At 39.8% G+C, this 17,711-nt stretch overlaps 1 protein-coding gene across 1 annotated transcript in view; it reads right to left on the bottom strand.

Moving 5' to 3' along the window:
• The window catches only part of HYDIN (HYDIN axonemal central pair apparatus protein), a 358,851-nt gene that overhangs the window by 213,302 nt on the left and 127,838 nt on the right, over nt 1–17,711 (bottom strand). The window contains exons 11-12 of the mRNA XM_045890776.3: nt 6,691–6,809; nt 1,500–1,723 (exon numbers count right to left, since the gene is read on the bottom strand). Coding sequence (XP_045746732.1) covers nt 1,500–1,723; nt 6,691–6,809 — 343 coding nt within the window. The remainder of the gene's footprint in view (nt 1–1,499; nt 1,724–6,690; nt 6,810–17,711) is intronic.

The raw sequence follows: 17,711 nt of genomic DNA on the forward strand, positions 1-17,711 counted from the left end.
AAGTACTCCTGTCTTCCTCATGTTCTGTTTATCACTGACAGATGTCAACCGTGGGCCAGGATGAGCATGGTGCATCTTCTTGAAGAGTCAGTGTTACTCAAATATTTAGAAAGCAACACTGATTTTTTCTATTATCACAACCACAGATGTATTGTGGAAGAAAATATAAATGCCTCTGAATGTTTCAGATAAGTCTTAAGACTTAAAAAGAAGTATAGGATTATGGCAGTCTGTCTCAGCCATGCCACAGAAGCCCTAAGACACATTCATTCACTCTCCTTATTTGTTAGAGGCTGTGTTCATTTGCTAGGGCTGTCATAACTGAGCACCACAGACTGAGTGGCTTAAATAACAGAAATTTATTTCCTCACAGCTCTATGGGCTGGAAGTCCAAAATCAATGTGTCAGCAGGGTTGGTTTCTTCTGAGGGACTCCCTCCTAGGTTGTAGATGGCTATCTTCTCTTTATGTCTTTACAGGGTGTTTTCCTATCTGCGTGCTTGTTCTTATAAGGACACCAGTCACATTGTATTAAGGTCCACCCATATGACCTCATTACTTCTTTAAACATCCCATCTCTAACTGCAGTCCCATTCTTAACTGGGTATTAGAATTTCAATGTATGAATTTGGGAGGACACAATTCACTCCTATCATGAGACCAAAAATTTTCCAAGGATTCTTCAGGCCACAGTGTCTATGTTATCTCCAGACCCCGAGGGAGACCTTAGCTGTAGATGGAAGGAGGTCCTGCTAGCAGTAACCATAATAAGAGAGACTGCCATGGTAATTAACAACCTGGTGCTGTGAAAATCCAAAGAGGATCTGCGATGTGTTCTGAAGACATGATCTCGCTAAGCACCAGGAACCAAAGTTGTAGATCTGCCCAATGGGTTGGTCATAGAAAACTTCTTTTTAAAACCTGAGGACAAACTCTGCTATTAATGACTTTCAATTATCACAAACAGCTGGAGAAGCCATCAAAGGACTTCTAGCACAAAAGCTGCAAATGTCTAGCCTAGGATGACTGACGCTCTAAGTAGACTCTTTTATGATACCTGGAGGTATTATAGGTATGAGCATTTAAAAATTTTACTTAAAACAAAAATGAAAGATGAAAGTTTAGAGAAACTGGGATAAGAGTTAAAGCCAAGTCCAGAAGATGATTTTATCTAGGTGTTACTGTAATGATTTATTTTCCCTAAATATCCTAAAACAGAGAGTATAACTAGGAACTAGTTTAATGTTTTAAGTCCCTATTTTATAAAGCTATAGCTTGTAGAAAAACTAGATCCCCAAAAAGCATCTGTGTCCACATTATAAGAGTAAGTTACATGTGCTCATTAGGTAAATGCTGGTGGAAATTTAAAACACTCCATTATTTTGATGTATTCCTACTAACAAAGACAGTTATCCGAGACACGATCTGGTTTTGAAGTTTAAGAAAGCAGTAGATAAAAGCTTCAGTTAGCTTCCACATTAGTTATAGATAATATCTTACCTAATGGTCAATTTCACAGGCTCAGGGGACCCATTGACATTGACCAGGAACACTTCTTCAAAGTGCCCCAAAATGGCAGAACTGAAAGAGATCTGGACCGCCTGGACTCCATTTGGTTCGATGATGCCTTCCCTGGGGCTGAAAACAAAGCAGGCCCCCAAAGCCGAAGTTGGAGGGATCACGTTGAAGAGGGCATCAATGCTGCCTTTGTTGGATAGTATTGCCTATATCAATAAAAAGCCAAGAGTGCAAAGACAGAGCATGAACATTTGATTTATTTTCGCATAAGCACGTGGCTGTACTGTTTAATACCAACACATAGAGAGCTGCAGGAATTAAAGCCAGAGAAAAACTCCAGGGGAGAAATGAACAGTCTTCTGCCTTGAAGGTTTGGACATAAGAAACCCAATGCAGAAGTAATTTTGTGTTTTTAGTATCCTCTTTGGAACAGAGTTGTCACATGTACTATAGTCATGTTATAAATACTGATTGTAATTACATCTACTGAAAAGGAGCCTTAAAATGCCTTTACCTGATACTCTGTAGGGTAACTGAGGGAAAGTAGGTATTTATCTTATATGCATGAGAAGGTTGAGAACAAGTGACATACTGAAAAATAAGAAGTCAGAATAGAGGAGCAACAACTACCTAAGCCTATGTTTATAGTGTAGCCTGGAGAATGTGAACGAGACATCACTGTGGATGCCAGATGACAAGGATTCTCTTTGTTGTGCTATTAGATTTCATTCTATCGGGATACTGTCACCTCAAACTATTGCATGGATACAATTCTATTGCTTGGGGATGCTTGTGTAAGCAACTGTTTTACTATAGCAAAGTTTTATTCCTATACACCATAGGCCCATATTTGCTTGCACAGTAGGTATGTGTATGTAAAAAGCTCATGCCTGGCATTCAGAGTTGTCCACACCTGGCTCAATCCATCGCTCCTGCTCCCACCTCCCGTGGTGCCTGTCGGATGAGCCTGTGCTTTAACCAAGCAGCTCTGTTCCTGGGCTTCTAAGACAGTCTCTATTCCTTGCCAATGCTTACACCTGAACAGGTGGACAGCACGTTCTTCTATTTACATACTGCCTTTGACCTGCACTCAAAGCACCGAAGAGAAAGAGCACAGGAGATCAGGAAGAAATGTACAGAAAGGTATGGGGCTAATGTCAGGAACCTGGAAGAAGCCAAGGGAAGAGAATTTCCAGAAGGGATTGAATGTGGACAGAGCTGACGGGGAATAAACTCTAAGAAAATGTTACAGATTTTTTTTTAAAGATTTTATTCATTTATTTGACAGAGAGAGACACAGTGAGAGAAGGAACACAAGCAGGGGGAGTGGGAGAGGGAGAAGCAGGCCTCCCGCCGAGCAGGGAGCCCGATGTGGGGCTCGATCCCAGGACCCCGAGATCATGACCTGAGCCAAAGGCAGACACTTAACAACTGAGCCACCCAGGAACCCCCAGATTTTTTATTTTTAATTAAAAGCCATCCCTACCCTTGAAGAAGAAAGGACTCCAATAGAGTGTGACTGCAGAATCCAGAGTCCAAATGTTTAGGGAGTGAGTGGGTACGGAGAAAATAGTGGTTGATTATTTGAGATTCCTGTTTTGAGAGGATAAGAGGTGAGGAACGAGAGTGGGGGCGGCAAAGCTGTGGGAAGTATGGCAGAGGAGACCCAGTATATTTGTATTAAATGCGATAATGCATACTCAGTACCTGGCCCACATGTTTGTTGTAGTAAGAGAAGAGGGCTAGGTAACCAAGGGAATGGGGTCTGGGTGGATGTGCGGTGTCCACCAGCTCAAGTTGCCTCCCGAGAAGCAAAGAAGGAATCAAGAGCATGTGTAGAATAGAGTCAGGGGCCTTTGCAGAGGAAAACCACCACTTTTTCCAAGAGAGATACCTAACTAATTGCTGCTTGATATTTTATTCATCTTTTTACATTCATTTTCCATCCCCCTCACTCAGTTTTTTTTTTTTTTTAAGATTTTATTTATTTATTTGAGACAGAGAGAATGAGAGACAGAGAGCATGAGAGGGAGGAGGGTCAGAGGGAGACGCAGCCTGATGCGGGACTCGATCCCGGGACTCCAGGATCATGACCTGAGCCGAAGGCAGTCACTTAACCAACTGAGCCACCCAGGCGCCCCCCGCCCCCACTCAGTTTTAAGTTTCCTGGTCACAGAATTCATGCTCCACCCTTCATTCCTTTTAAACAGACCATGTAGGAAATGATGATGGCCAGGGACCCAGAAGCCAAATTGCCTGGGCTCAATTCCCAGTTTTACCGGTGACTTCCGAGCTGTGTGACCTTGGGAAACCTGCTTTGTTTCTCTGTGCCCCAGTTTCTCCGTCTATAAAGTGTAAGTACCACTAACTTCTCAGATTGCTGTGAAGATGAAATTAGTTTATGTAACTCTTAGAACAGAGTGCCTCACAAAGAGGGCCGTAGACAACAGCGATTGCTGGCTATTTTCTCAGTGCCACACAGAATGGGTTTGAAATGGGCCTGTGCTGAAGAAGTGATTGACACACGTTAGTGGTAACTTAAAGGCAACTCAAAGGTGTTAGTGGTAATTCAAAGGGAATTCCATTCAAAGGGAATTGTTTTTCTCTCTAGAGAGATGCAGGATTGCCTTTTTATGTTTTGGTTAACAGCAATATTTTACCCAGATTTTGTACAAGGCACCAGGTCTTCCATGTTCGAGAACATGCATGTCATTCCTCTCCCCCTGGGAAAGAAGCACGTTCATGTGTATGCAGAATCCAGCAAGTCATTTGGGACGAAATTCTGAGACCTTTTGATTACCTTACCCTTGCAGTCCAATTCCTTGGGGAGAAGAAGTTTATACTAGAGCTTCACCTTGTTTTCCTTCTAATTACACTGGGGAATAGTGTACACTCTTGGAGCTGTGGTTTACTTTTTACATGTTTGCTAAGCTCAGCAATGACTAAGGGCAACAGCTGGTTATTCAAATTCGTCTCAAGGAGGTAACATAATAAATTGAAAGAGAGATGCAATGAGGCATCAGCACTAAATACACAGAGAGTGCAAAATATTCCTGTAAGAAGCACCTTACCATGTCCTTCTCTGCCAATGCACAGCGCTCAAAACTGTCCATTCTGATGCAGCACCTCATCTAACACTTACTTAGCTGGCTGTGGTTTACTTAATGGTCAAATCTAGGAGGGTGGGAAGTGGTGACCTCAAATACACTTTGGTTAAATTGATAAGAAATTATTATTACACTCAGGAAAACTTATCCATTTCGCATCAGAACTAAAGGTCCTTTTCTGATGTGGCATCCACACGACAGTCTGTGAGATAAGAGGAAAATTCACCCTGGATAAATTACGGACAGAATGTGAACTTCGTAAGAAGCATTGCACATTTTCTTCCTCCCAAAGTGACTTTTTTCAAAATGCAAAAGACAATGCAACATAGTAACTGTGCCATATTTCAGTTCATGACAGACATGTGACTCTTCATTTAAATCGTGCTCTTATGTATATTCCATCTCATTATGACATTAACATCTCTATTTACCTTTCACACCGTCCCATTTAGGCCACAGTTACTTTCGAGAATGTGGGGATAAACCGCACGGTAGGAAGCTCTCAGCAGCAACCAGGCATCTGCCTCCCATGCCGAGGTTAGGCTGAGAGCTGAGCTGGCTATAGGCTGGAGTTGCTCATGGTGAGAACCCCGGGATTGAAAGGGCAGCAAAAAGCCTTTTCTTCCCAGGATACAGGGCCCCAGTAACCCAGTGCTCGCTCACATTTACTAGCTGAACGACCTTGCCAAGTTACTTAACCAACGTGGCAGAGCCAGGTTTGCTGTTCACTGAACCCACTTGCTCTTTCTCCTGTGCTCCCAACTAGACTGCATTTCCCAGCTACTTACTCTTGCAGTGATGCACAGCTGACGCCTATAGGGCCAGCTCCTAAAAAAAGGTCTTCTGAGTGCATCTCTCCCTGCTCTTTCCCCTTCCAGCTGCGTGACACTGTGAGGCTGCAATCCTGCAGGCCACACGGTGGGGGGGCAGAGCCATGAGCTGGAAGGAGCCAGGGGCCCGATGCTCTGCAGAGAGCCGTTGGCTGAGAGGTAACCTTGCTTGAGGCTTTATGTGAGCAACGAAATAGACTTGTCATGTCTGAGAGAGTATAGATCTTTGTATTTGTTACAGTACCTAGCATTACCTTAACTAGTAAAACTTCTCTAAGTGCCAGCTTCCTTGGCTATAAAATGGGAATAGTCATTGCACCTACTCCCTAGGGGTTAGTGAGGCCCAAACTAATGAATGTAAAAGTACTGGTATTGTGCTCAACATACATGAAGGATGATGTTGTTGAGGGTATTAACCACTCTGCCTCTTCTTGTTCATTTGTAGAGCAGGTACAATAAAACCTGCCTTTCCCACTTTTGTCACACGTGGATAAACGTGCACGACACAAGGAAGCATGGAACCTGACACCTATTTGTCACTCATTAAATAACTGCTTTTATTACTCCAATTAGAGAAATACAAACGTTTAAAGTTTACCAATATTTGTAAAATAAAGCTTCGATGGTTATAATTTGATATAATGTAAAAAAAAAAAAGTACCCTAGATACAAAGTTAGTGGTGAGGTGACACTGAAGTAAATTTGATCCTGAAGAACCCATGATTACATCTTGTAAAAGGATCATTTTCTACCTAATTGGAAAGACAAAGCAGGGAAGTTTCAAAAAGAAAGTTCCAGAAACTATGACTGGTCTTTAATCATGGATTGGACACTAGTGCATTCAGAGAAAACTAAAGTGTGAAAACAGCTGTCCTCATTAGGGCATTCTGGAAAATGTGAAAGTTTCTCTGTCTTCTGGTCTGTAGGATTTATGGTGTCAGAGAGCAACCATTAAATGGGTAGGGAGAAGATTATGATTTTCCCCTTTGCAATCCATAAGATGATGAGGATAAAACCAATTAAAGTATGTCTTTGTTGCCTTGAGGCAACTTAGAGGGGAAACGTTCAACAAGGCTAGGAAGCAAGGAAGAGCCACATCATTCCAGAGTCTGAGTGTGAGTAATGGCAAATGGATGTGATTGTATACATTTTCTATCAATATACACATACACAAAATAAAATAAACCTAAAAAGCTACGTACTATTTGAGTCTCAATGAACAATTCTAGTGCTTACCTCATAACAATGTACGGATCCAACGAAAACTTTTCCAATGTCCAGCATTTCAAAGTTGAAGTGAATCTTTGGTCCCATTCCTTCCCCTTTGATTCGGAGGGGCAGACGGATCTCTCGGCCTATAAAAACAATTCAGATTTTATTACCCTGAAGGATGCTTCATTACCCCCAAATTAAGCACAGCGTGTTGCCAATGTAAGCAATCAACAGTACTGCACTGGACCCAGGGAACTGCAGTTTAACCAATGCTGAGGATTTAGCTTATTTTTAGGAAACAGGAACACTGGTAGTTTAACTTTAGGGAGCAGCTTATATTCTAATTTGGGCTGATATCTTAGCAGAAAAAAAATTTTTTAAATTTAACCCAGTCTTAATGGTATTCTTAAGTTTCTTATTTAAAAAAAAAAGTAATTTCTCTAAATTAGAGAAGGGTGACCACTGATTGATGCTTCTTATAAAATGAGAGTCACCATAGGACTCCAAAGGACATTGTTCTCACTGATTTTCCCTAGATTTAGGAAGATCAGCATATTAAGGGATCTGAGTCTAGGAGTCTTACCTGACCCTTACTTTGCAGACTTTCTTTCAGTAGAGGTAATGGGATCCACTAAATAATATCCACGATTGCACATCCACAGTGGACCCAGGGTGAACAGAGAACACAACTTTTCAAGTATCGATTGGTTTCATTTTCTTTTTAAAAATGGGATATCTTCATTTGATAATACATGGTCATTATAAAAATATTATTAAAAAAGTGGAAAATTCTCACATAATTCTATTACCCAAAGATCACTATTAGTATTTTGGTGCCTATCCTTCCATACTTTATCATATTTAAATACTAAAATACTACATAAAATCATATTTAAATAGTAAATACTATATTAAGTTTAATACAAATGAGAGCATATGCTATATATTATTTTGTAACCTGCTTTTTTTTTTTTCACTTAACAATATACCTGCAACATTTTTACATACCATCACCTGAAGATGGGGTAAGTATTTTTAACCAGTCCCTCTTGTTGGATATTTAAGTGGCTTCCAAATTTTTTTTTTTTAAGATTTTATTTATTTATCTGAGAGCGAGCAAGCAGGGAGGAGGGGCAGAGGGAGAAAGGCTTCCAACTTTTCATTCAACAAATTACAATGTAATTAATATCCTTGAATGCATTTATGAACAATTTTCCTACATTTTCTTCAAGCACCTTGAAGATATTCTATTGTTTCTTGTCTTCCAGTGTTTCTATTGAGAAGTCAGCTTATTGTCTTATTGCTCAGTTGAGGTAATATGTCTTTTTCTCTGACTGCATTAAGATTTTCTTTTTGGTTTTGGTTTTCAGCAGTTTTACTATGATGTTCCCAGGTGTGGTTTGCATGTATTGTTCCTGGGCTTTGTAGCAGTTCTTGAATACGTAGATGAATGCCACTCATCAGTTTTTGGAAAATGTTCATTGTGTTTGCAAATATTGCCTTGCTCCATTTTCTCACTTCTTTCTATCCGGGTAGATAAACTTTTGCTACATCCTGTTCGGCTCTGATGCTCTTTTCTGTATTTTATCTCTGTATGCTTCAGTATGGGTATTTTCTTTAGATCTGTTTAATTTCCAGTTTATAAGATTTACCTCTGGCCATACAAGAGGCTATTCAGTTCTACTAAGTTCTTAATTTGTCATTATAACTTTTCAGTTCCAGACTTCCCATTAGATTTTTTAGAGTTCCCAGGCCTCTTCTCAATCTTTTTTTTAAAGAACACTGAATCAAGGAACACTCCATCAGAAACTAATGATGTTCTGTATGGTGATTAACATAACATAATAAAATTAAAAAAACAAAGAACACAGAAAATCTTTTTAACATTTAAAAAAATCTGTCAAATAATTCTATTTTCTGGCTCTCTATGGAGTTTCTGTCGTTTATTGTGGTGTTCTATCAGACTGTGTTGTCTCCTCATGTGCATGGTCATTTTTGACTGAGTGCTGGTCAGTGTATATAAAATGTGGAGTGGTCATTTGAAGCCCTGAGAAGACATCATCTTCCTCTAGCTTCTGGCTGATGACTAGAGGGCATTAGGATTCCCTAATCTTACCACTCTCAGCTAAGATTCTGGGAGAGAATTAAGCCCTGTACCAAGTCATTTGAGTGACTATCTTCTCAATTTTCCCAAGAAGGGTATATAGCTAGTACTATCCTAGATATAAAGGAGACGTTAATTCCTCATACATAAATGATGCCTTAGAACATTCGATATTATCTCCTGGAACCCCAGTGAAGAGGAACTGTTGTAATCAAATTGATAACTGAAAAAGAAGCCAAAGCTGAGCTTCAGTCATTGTGAGGATCGGTGCATTTCCAGTCCTTACTTCACTAGGTCTCATCCTAAAGTTTAGAAGGTTACTAGAGCCCTTTCTCCTTGGGCATCCCATGAACTTCTATGTTTCTTCCCTAACTCTACTTAACTTTTCATTTTCTCTGTAGAATCTACCAAAAAGGTGGTACTGCTAAGGATAAAGTGGCCCCCACAGTCTGATTGTCTTGGTTTCCTTCTTCTCTTGGATCTTGGCTCTATAATTCTTCACTGTTCTGTAGTTCTCAAAAAGGCTTTGAAAAAATTTTGCCTTGCTCCTCTAGTTGCTTTTAGAGGAGAAGGGGGGGTGGGGTGGAGAGAATCCAAATTTTCTAGCCCACCATTAATGGAAATAGAATTGCTAGAACCAAGAGATGCACATTAGACATTTTGATAGCTATAGCCATATTGCCCTCCAGAATGGCTGTAGGAATTTGCACACAAACACCAACAGTATTTAAAGATTTCTATTTCTCCACACCCTCCCTGACAGTGGGGATATTGTCATTTTTGAAAATCTTTGATAATTTGATAGGTTATCCTTAAATTTACACCACTTAAAGTTCTTTCAGCAAAAATAATATATTTGCTCTGTGTGTAACATTTGAACATTAAAAAAAACTTTGATGTTCTGTTGGATGTAATCTTTATTTTTTAAAGATTTTATTTATTTATTTGTTAGAGAGGGAGAGAGAGAGAGCACAAGCAGGGGGAGTGACAGGCAGAGTGAAAGGGAGAAGCAGGCTCCCTGCCGGGCAAGGAGCCTGATGTGGGGCTCGATCCCAGGACCCTGGGATCCTGATCTGAGCCGCAGGCAGACGCTTAACTGACTGAGCCACCCAGGGATCCCGGATGTATAATTTAGTATAACAGCAAATGTACTTTGAACAACCAAATCATATTTCTAACTTATATTATTATCATTATAATGCCTTGTGGCACTTTATGTTCCAGTCTTTTGTTGCTATTTAACTTCTGTATTTTTTTTTCTTTTTAAAGATTTTATTTATTTGACAGAGAGAGACACAGCGAGAGAGGGAACACAAGCAGAGGGAGTGGGAGAGGGAGAAGCAGGCTTCCCGTAGAGCAGGGAGCCCAAGGCGAGGCTCCATCCCAGGACCCCAGGATCATGACCTGAGCCGAAGGCAGACACCCAATGACTGAGCCACCCAGGTGCCCCTATTGTTTTATTTATAATTTTTTAATTAACATATAATGTATTATTTGTTTCAGGGGTACAGGTCTGTGATTCATCAGTCTTACAGAATTCACAGCGCTCACCATAGTAGACACCCTCCCCAGTGTTTTTTTTAATGTCAATTTCCCATTATTCAATGTATAGAAACACAATTGATTCTCTCTATATGGATCTTGTATCCTGTAACCTTGCCACACACTTTTTAGCCTTCATTTAAAACAGATATTCTCTAGCACAACCTCCACAGATTTTGATGCAATAAAACATAGATGAAACCCAAGAATCTCCATTGTTAATGATCAGCAGAGTAAGTCTATGCAGATTCTCTAGGGATGTTATCTCAAGAAACATGAACACTGTTAACTATGTTAACTTCTGAAACATGGCAGAGTGAGCAGACTCAGTCCATTCCTCCATTTCAAATAAAAAAAAGCTTATTAAAAATATGACAAATATGTATTTTTAATACTTACCCAAGCTCAAAAGGAAGAAAGGAAAATACCAGGTGACAGAAATGACAAGGGAATTTGGAGATTTGTAAAGTTCATCATACAGGTCCTATGGTCTACTGGCTTCAGTGTTCTTTTTTTTTTTTTTAAAGATTTTATTTATTTATTTGACAGAGAGAGCAAGAGAGCACAATCAGGGGGAAGAGTAGAGGGAGAGGCAGAAGCAGACTCCCCACCAAGCAGGGAGCCCCATGCGGGGTTCAATCCCAGGACCCTGGGATCATGACCTGAGCTGACACTTAACCATCTGAACCACCCAGGCGCCCCTAGTGGCTTCAGTTTTAACACAAAAAGTGGACATTTGGCTTTGCTCCCCTCCGGGAATAAGGAACTGAACTTAGATCCTTGAATGAATCCAGGACCTTGGAAAGGATACCTTTTCTGGAAAGGAAACAAGAAGAAAAATTCTATCTATTGGTCTAGGGAAGTAGTTATGAAAATTGTCCTCTACCTAGATCTCTCAATAGGGGAAAGAGGTTCCTATGAGGAATCGAAGTCCCAGGTACAGATATGGGATCCAAATTTACCCTATATAATAGGTGAAAGAGTCAGAAGCTGAGAAAATAATAGTTGTAGGATCCTGAAAAACTGCTCTGAAGGAATACTCCCATGCTGTCTCTGTTTGGGCTTCTCTAACAGAAATACCAGACACTGGGTGGCTTAAACAACAAATGTTTATTTTTCACAGTTCTGGAAGCTGGAGAGTCCAAGATCAAGGTGCAGCAGATTCAGTGTCTGGTGAGAGCCATCTTCTCTCTCTGTCCTCCCATGGAGGAAGGAGTGAGGGAGTGCTCTGGGGTCTCCTTTATAAGGACACTAATCCCATCCATGAGGGCTCTGCCCTCACTACCTAATCACCCTCCAAAGATCCCCCACCTCCCAAAAACATCACATGGAGGATTAAGTTTCAACATATGAATTTTGGGAGAACACAAATATTCAGTCCACAAATGTGCTAAAGATGGGCTTACAATACAAACATTTCAAGCCATCTGAAGAAACAATCCAGTATGAGGAAAGGGTTTGAGATAATAGAAAACTCTTAAAGAAACTCTGACATTGTATTCTTAAAATTTTCCAAGAGGCAAATAAAGAAATAGAAACCATAGTGAAGGAGAAAAAAAGGAAAGTATTAAAATCATACAGAACTTCTAAAACTGAAAAACCAAGTTGATAGAATTAAAAACTGAATAGATGAATACCAAAGAGTAGAAAAAGCTAAAGAATTAGCCAACTGAGAGAAAGATCTTAGAAAAATACCCAGGATGTATCAAAAAGAAAGAAAGAAATAAAAAATGTAAAGAAGAGGTTAGAAGACATGGTGATTCCATGGGAAAGACATATATCTGAAAGAATTTCCAGGAGAAACCTGAGATTATGAGAGAAAAAAATATTGAAGAGATAAATGCTGAGAAATCCCAGGAGTGAGGAAGATGCTTAGACTGAAGAAGCAGATCAAGTACCTAAGGAGAATAAACATGGCAAATCCATCACAATGAAACTGTAGAACATCAAAGCATAAAGTAATTCTGGATATCAGTCTGATACAGAAGACAGGTAACTTCAAGAAATAGCAATCGGACTGCACTAGATTTCCACATCAACAATCTGGTCCCTTGTCCATGCAATGCGGAAGCAAGCAGCCTCATGGAGAGGCCATGGATAGGGGTTCCAGCAAGCAGAACCTGGTGAGGTCCCTGCCAACAGCCACGATTAACTGCTAGACATGTAGGTGGGTGAGCTCTAAAATGATACCAGCCTTCACCTTCTGGCCTGTCCAACTGTCCCCAGGTAGAGCAAAGAGGAGCTGTCCTTGAGGAATCTTGACCAAACTACAGATCTGTGAGCAAAATAAATGGCTGCTGGTTGTGTTAAGCCACTAAATTTAGGGTGGTCTGTTATACAGCAAAAGATGAACAAAGTAGCTTAAATAAATTAGGGTTTAGGCAGAAGCTCACATGCCAAGGACATTGGGAAATGGGGTTTGGGGAGGGCTTAGGGGATTAGGGCATGCTGCTTCTGCTGCTGCTGCTGATCAGTTAAGGATGAAAAGAATGAATATTGATTCAATAGCTACTTTCTTTTCATGTTCCAGAACCATCCAATTGTACTTATTATAGCTTTTAAATAAGTTTTAACATATGGTGGGGCCAGTCCTCCCACATTATTCTTGTTTTTCTGAATTTTCTAAGCAATTCTAGTTCATTTATTTCCTCCATAAGAACTTTGGAATCAACCTAATTAAAAAAAAAGAAAAAACCTTGATATTACCATTGGGATCACATTATATTTACAAGGAGAACTGACCTATTTATGATGTTGATCTTCCTGACCAAAAACATCAATAGACCTTTCCATTTGTTCAAGTTTTCCTAAACCTGGGTATGCATACATAGATACTTAGATATTATTCCCTGTGTTCTTTATGTTTGAAATATTTGATAATTGAACATATAACTTAAATAGTGTAGTTGATCAAGAAAATAATTTCTTATTCATAGGACTAAGAAACCTTATATTATTATTAGGTGGCAGTCTGATGAGTTTTGAGGAAGAAACCCTACAAATATGTAGAGCATTACTCACTTATTACTCTGAAAACTCAAAAATGTTTTCAACATTTCTCTCTCCTGAGTGTCCCTTCTTTAGTGCAATTGGGATAAAGATCAAAAGCTCTAAATTGTGCTAACAATTCAGATGCTACTTCTGATGGACAGAATGAAAATGGACACTCTAGTTTCATTTTAATTGGGTCCTGAAAGGAAGCAGGTACATCTGGTATCCTTTCTACCATGCTGCTTTTTCACATTTGACTCTGAAGCACCCACTAACGATGTTATCTAGCAATATATTTCACAGTTTAAATCAGAAAGTGTTGCTTCCTTTGAAGTTCCCATATGGTGATCCAAACCAAATATGTGCGGTTTCCCGTTGAGTTTTTTGTTTTTTTTTTTTAAGGTAATCTTCATGATTAGATTAGGAATTTCCACATTACATTGGAAAGTCAAGATAGATAAAAAGTCAGTTTCAAGCCACAGAGCAGACCATCAGCAAGTCTTTATAAATATCTAACATACAGTTTCACTACTTCTAAGAAAATCTGAAAATTGCAATGAAGAAAAAATTTCAGTTTCAGATGAACCAAAAAGATTTTTAGTGATGTTGTATTTCCTGTGTTCAGATCCAAGCAGGTCCCTCCCTTGCTTAGAGCCCTTCCTTCCCTGATTCCCCAGGGCAGTCAGGAGGAATTCCAAGGTTCTTAGTCCAGCAGTTAAGGCAGCCCTTCCCTGAGCTACCTACTCCTCCAGCCTCCAGCTCCATCTCCTGCCCCCACCTCTCCCCTCCCAGTCTGTCTCTGTCTCTCCGGCAGCCACAGGCTAAGAAGTTGAAATTCTTTGCCATTTTATGCTCTTGCCATCTACTTGCACAAAGCGTTCCCAGCTCCACAGCCTTTTTTACTTGACTAATGAACACTTCAAAAGGGTCACTTTCACTGGGGAACCTTCCCTGAAAACCCCAGACTGAGCTATGTGTCCCGTACCCTCTTCTATTACACACTCATTCACTGGATAGCACTGCAATATAATTGTTGGTTTATTTGGCAGTTTCCTCCACTCACTGCTATGCTTTCTGAGGACAGGAATTCTGGTTTTGTACATCTTTGTACTCACGGTGCCTAGATATAAAAGCTTTCAAAAGAAAAAAAAGTTCCAGCTGAAGATGTGGGTTAAATTTCATGTGTGTCAGGAGGCCTCCTTCAAGACCAGTGACACTGGCCTTTCCTGCTACTTCCTGTCTCTGAACCTATATTCCCAGGATGGAACACTATACAACAATGCAAGTGAAATACAACCAGGGCTATAAGCAACAACATGGATGAGACATGCAGATCGATTCCAATTATGTATGTTTCAAAAACAGGCAGTACCAAATTGCATTATGTGCACATACGCTGGGGTAAAAACTATAAATGGAAGCAATGAAGTAATGACCATCAAGGACAGAATGGTGATTATTTCAGGGGGAGGTTCGGATGAGGGGAATGTGACTGGGAAGGACACACAGGGGCCTTCTCAGGGCTGGAAATGTTCTATTATGGATCTTGGTAGCAGTTACATAATATTTGTCTTATAATTACAATATATATGTATGTGTATTAGTTCCCTGTTGCTGCTGAGCCAGGTCACCATGAACTAAATGCCTAACCTATACATTTATTATCTTAAAAATTATAGAGGTCAGAAATCTAAGATGGGTCTCACTGGACTAAAATCAAGGTGCTGTCAGAGCTGCATTTCCTTCTGGAGGCTCTGGGGGAAAACCCATTTTCTTGTTTTTTCCAGCTTCTAGAGGCTGACCACATCCCTCAGCCCTTTCTCTTCAAAGCCAGAAATGGCTGGGTCAGTCTTTCTCGTATCATATCATTGTGACACTGAGACTGATTCTAGTGCCTCCCTCTTTGACATTTAAGGACCCTTGTGATTATCTACTGAGCCACTCACATAATCCAGGTTAATCTCCCTATGTTAAGGTCAGTTCTTTAATAACCTAAATTCCATTTTCTGCCCTAATTTCCTTTTGTCAGGTAATGTAACACATGCACGGTAATATATTCATAGGTTCTGGGGTTTAGGGCATGGACATCCTTGGGAAGCTGTTATTCTACCCACCACAGTATATTTTATGCACATTTGTGGATCTATGTCCTATTTCTTAGTGACAAATGGTTAAAAATTAAACTACAGCATATAAATACAAAGGATTCCTATATGACAATGAAAAAGAATGACTCTTTTTATTTAGTGTTAATGGAATAATCTGCAAGAAATATTTAAAAAGTAGTGTCAGAATCACTGTGTAAAGTATGCTATCATTTATGTAAAAAAGGCATGAGGGGGAAGCATAGCTATATGTATTTGCTTCTATATGCTCAAAGTATATTAAAAAACAAAAGCAAAACAAAACAAAACAAGGGAAAGGGCTTTTTCTATCTGCCTAAGAAGCACTTCTTAGTGACCTAAAACCAGGAGGTTTTACCAACTCTTTGAAGATAATACTAAGGAATCATCACCAGCCCTTGAAAAGACACGGAATTACATGGAATTTACAAGGAAGATAATATGGAATTACAATGTAAACAAAACCCTTCTCTGGCAATCATGTCTTTTAATAAACCACTAACAAAATAAAGAAGAATGTCATGCAGATGGAAAATTATACTATTCAGTTTATCCAGGATGTGAATTCTGTGGCAGGATTCAGAACTGCAAACAAAACAATAGCTGAATACAACTAGTTATGTCTAATGTTTGGGAACCTCCTGGAGAGCAGCCAACCCCCTGGAACATGACCAAGCACGACACCCCGGGGAGTCATAGATGGGAGGGAGGTCCCACCACCTGTGGCGTGGGGCCACCGGAGCATTTCCAGCCTGTGTCTGAACACTGCTGTACCAACATTTCTTCCAGACCCATTAAGAAGCCTGGGGCAGATGATGCTGGCGTGAAGTGTGAAAACAGATTTTTGTCAATCCTGAAACTCCTAGTCCATCCTGCATTCATTCTGGGGCCATCTTGAGAATCCTGCATTCATGGGCCAGGAAGAGACCAGATCAAACTAGGATTCATTCACTCATTCATTCATCTGTTCACTTATTTGCATCCATTTAATCAATGTTTACTGAGTGGCTTTATCTTCCCAGTGCTAACAGCATAAGGCATAGAGTATAATTTCAATATATAAATTTTTAAACCAGCAAAACTATACTATTTTGCTTAGACATGAACACATAGGCAGTTAACTTATACCTGAAAACAAATCAAAAAAATAACTATCATAAAAATCAAAGTGGCAGTTACTTTCAGGGAAGATGAGGGAAACATCGTCAGAAAGGGACACACATACTTGGAGGAGGAGGAGGGCAGCATAGTCTTGACTTACGCAGCCCATCTTTCTGCACTGTTCTTAGACTGCTTGATCCCTTGATACACAGAGAAAAGTGACTATGCTAGGTAGGGCAGAATAGTGGGATTTTTGCACTTGAAGCTACTAGTGATCATGCACTCTTACTACTCTCTCTCACCATTTAATATTTTATTATTAAAATAGCCACCACAGCTGTAAAGCCTGGGAGACCCACACATTACCCAGCAGAGGTGAGTAGCACTAACTACTCTGAAAATTCAACCCATTTTCTCATTCTTATAAACAAAGGACAACCATGGACCAGAAGGCATTGGAAGGATCCCTATGACTGCATGATACTTGCTACCTTGGAATTTTCTAACAAATAAATATTTCTCTTTATTTAATAGCATTAAATGGCATTTAATGTCATTTATTACTCATGTTTGATTAAAATCTGGTTCTTTGAGAACAGATGATCAATCCTGTAGGTCTAACATCAGACTGTTAAGATTTCCAGAAGAATAAAATGAAAAATAATGGAGGAAAGTACATAAAAAAAAATACAATTTCCCAGAGCTGAAGTAACACCTGAGTAAGCAGACTCCGCAGAAAGCTGCGGAGGATGAATTAGAAACTCACTCTTGGACATGGCTTCATGACATTTCAGACCTCAAGTACAAAAAGAAAACTCTAGAAAGTATTGAGAGAGAAATAACAGACCACCCATCAAGGAATGTGAATTAGGTGACTTCAGACTTCTGGACTTTTACCATCAAGTTGGCACAATGTCTTTAACCTTCTGAGGAGAAATTACTGTGAACCTAGAAATTTCAGCTAAACTATCAGGTGAGTATGGAGGCAGAATGAGACATTATCAGGCATTCAAGGATCAAAGTTTCCCTCCTATAGACCCTTTCTGAGGAAGCTACTTGAGCAAAGTGAGAGTAAAAAGATGTAATGGAACACACATGGAAACTTTAAAAATTCCTGAGTAACAACTGTGTAGGAGGTGGTGGATCTGACTTAGAATGAGAAGCTGGTAGGGTCTGAGAAAAAT

The sequence above is a fragment of the Mirounga angustirostris genome, unplaced genomic scaffold (assembly GCF_029215605.1).
Source record: "Mirounga angustirostris isolate CCGP_5_RB_7025 unplaced genomic scaffold, mMirAng1.0.hap1 SCAF_16, whole genome shotgun sequence".
Lineage (NCBI taxonomy): Eukaryota > Metazoa > Chordata > Mammalia > Carnivora > Phocidae > Mirounga > Mirounga angustirostris.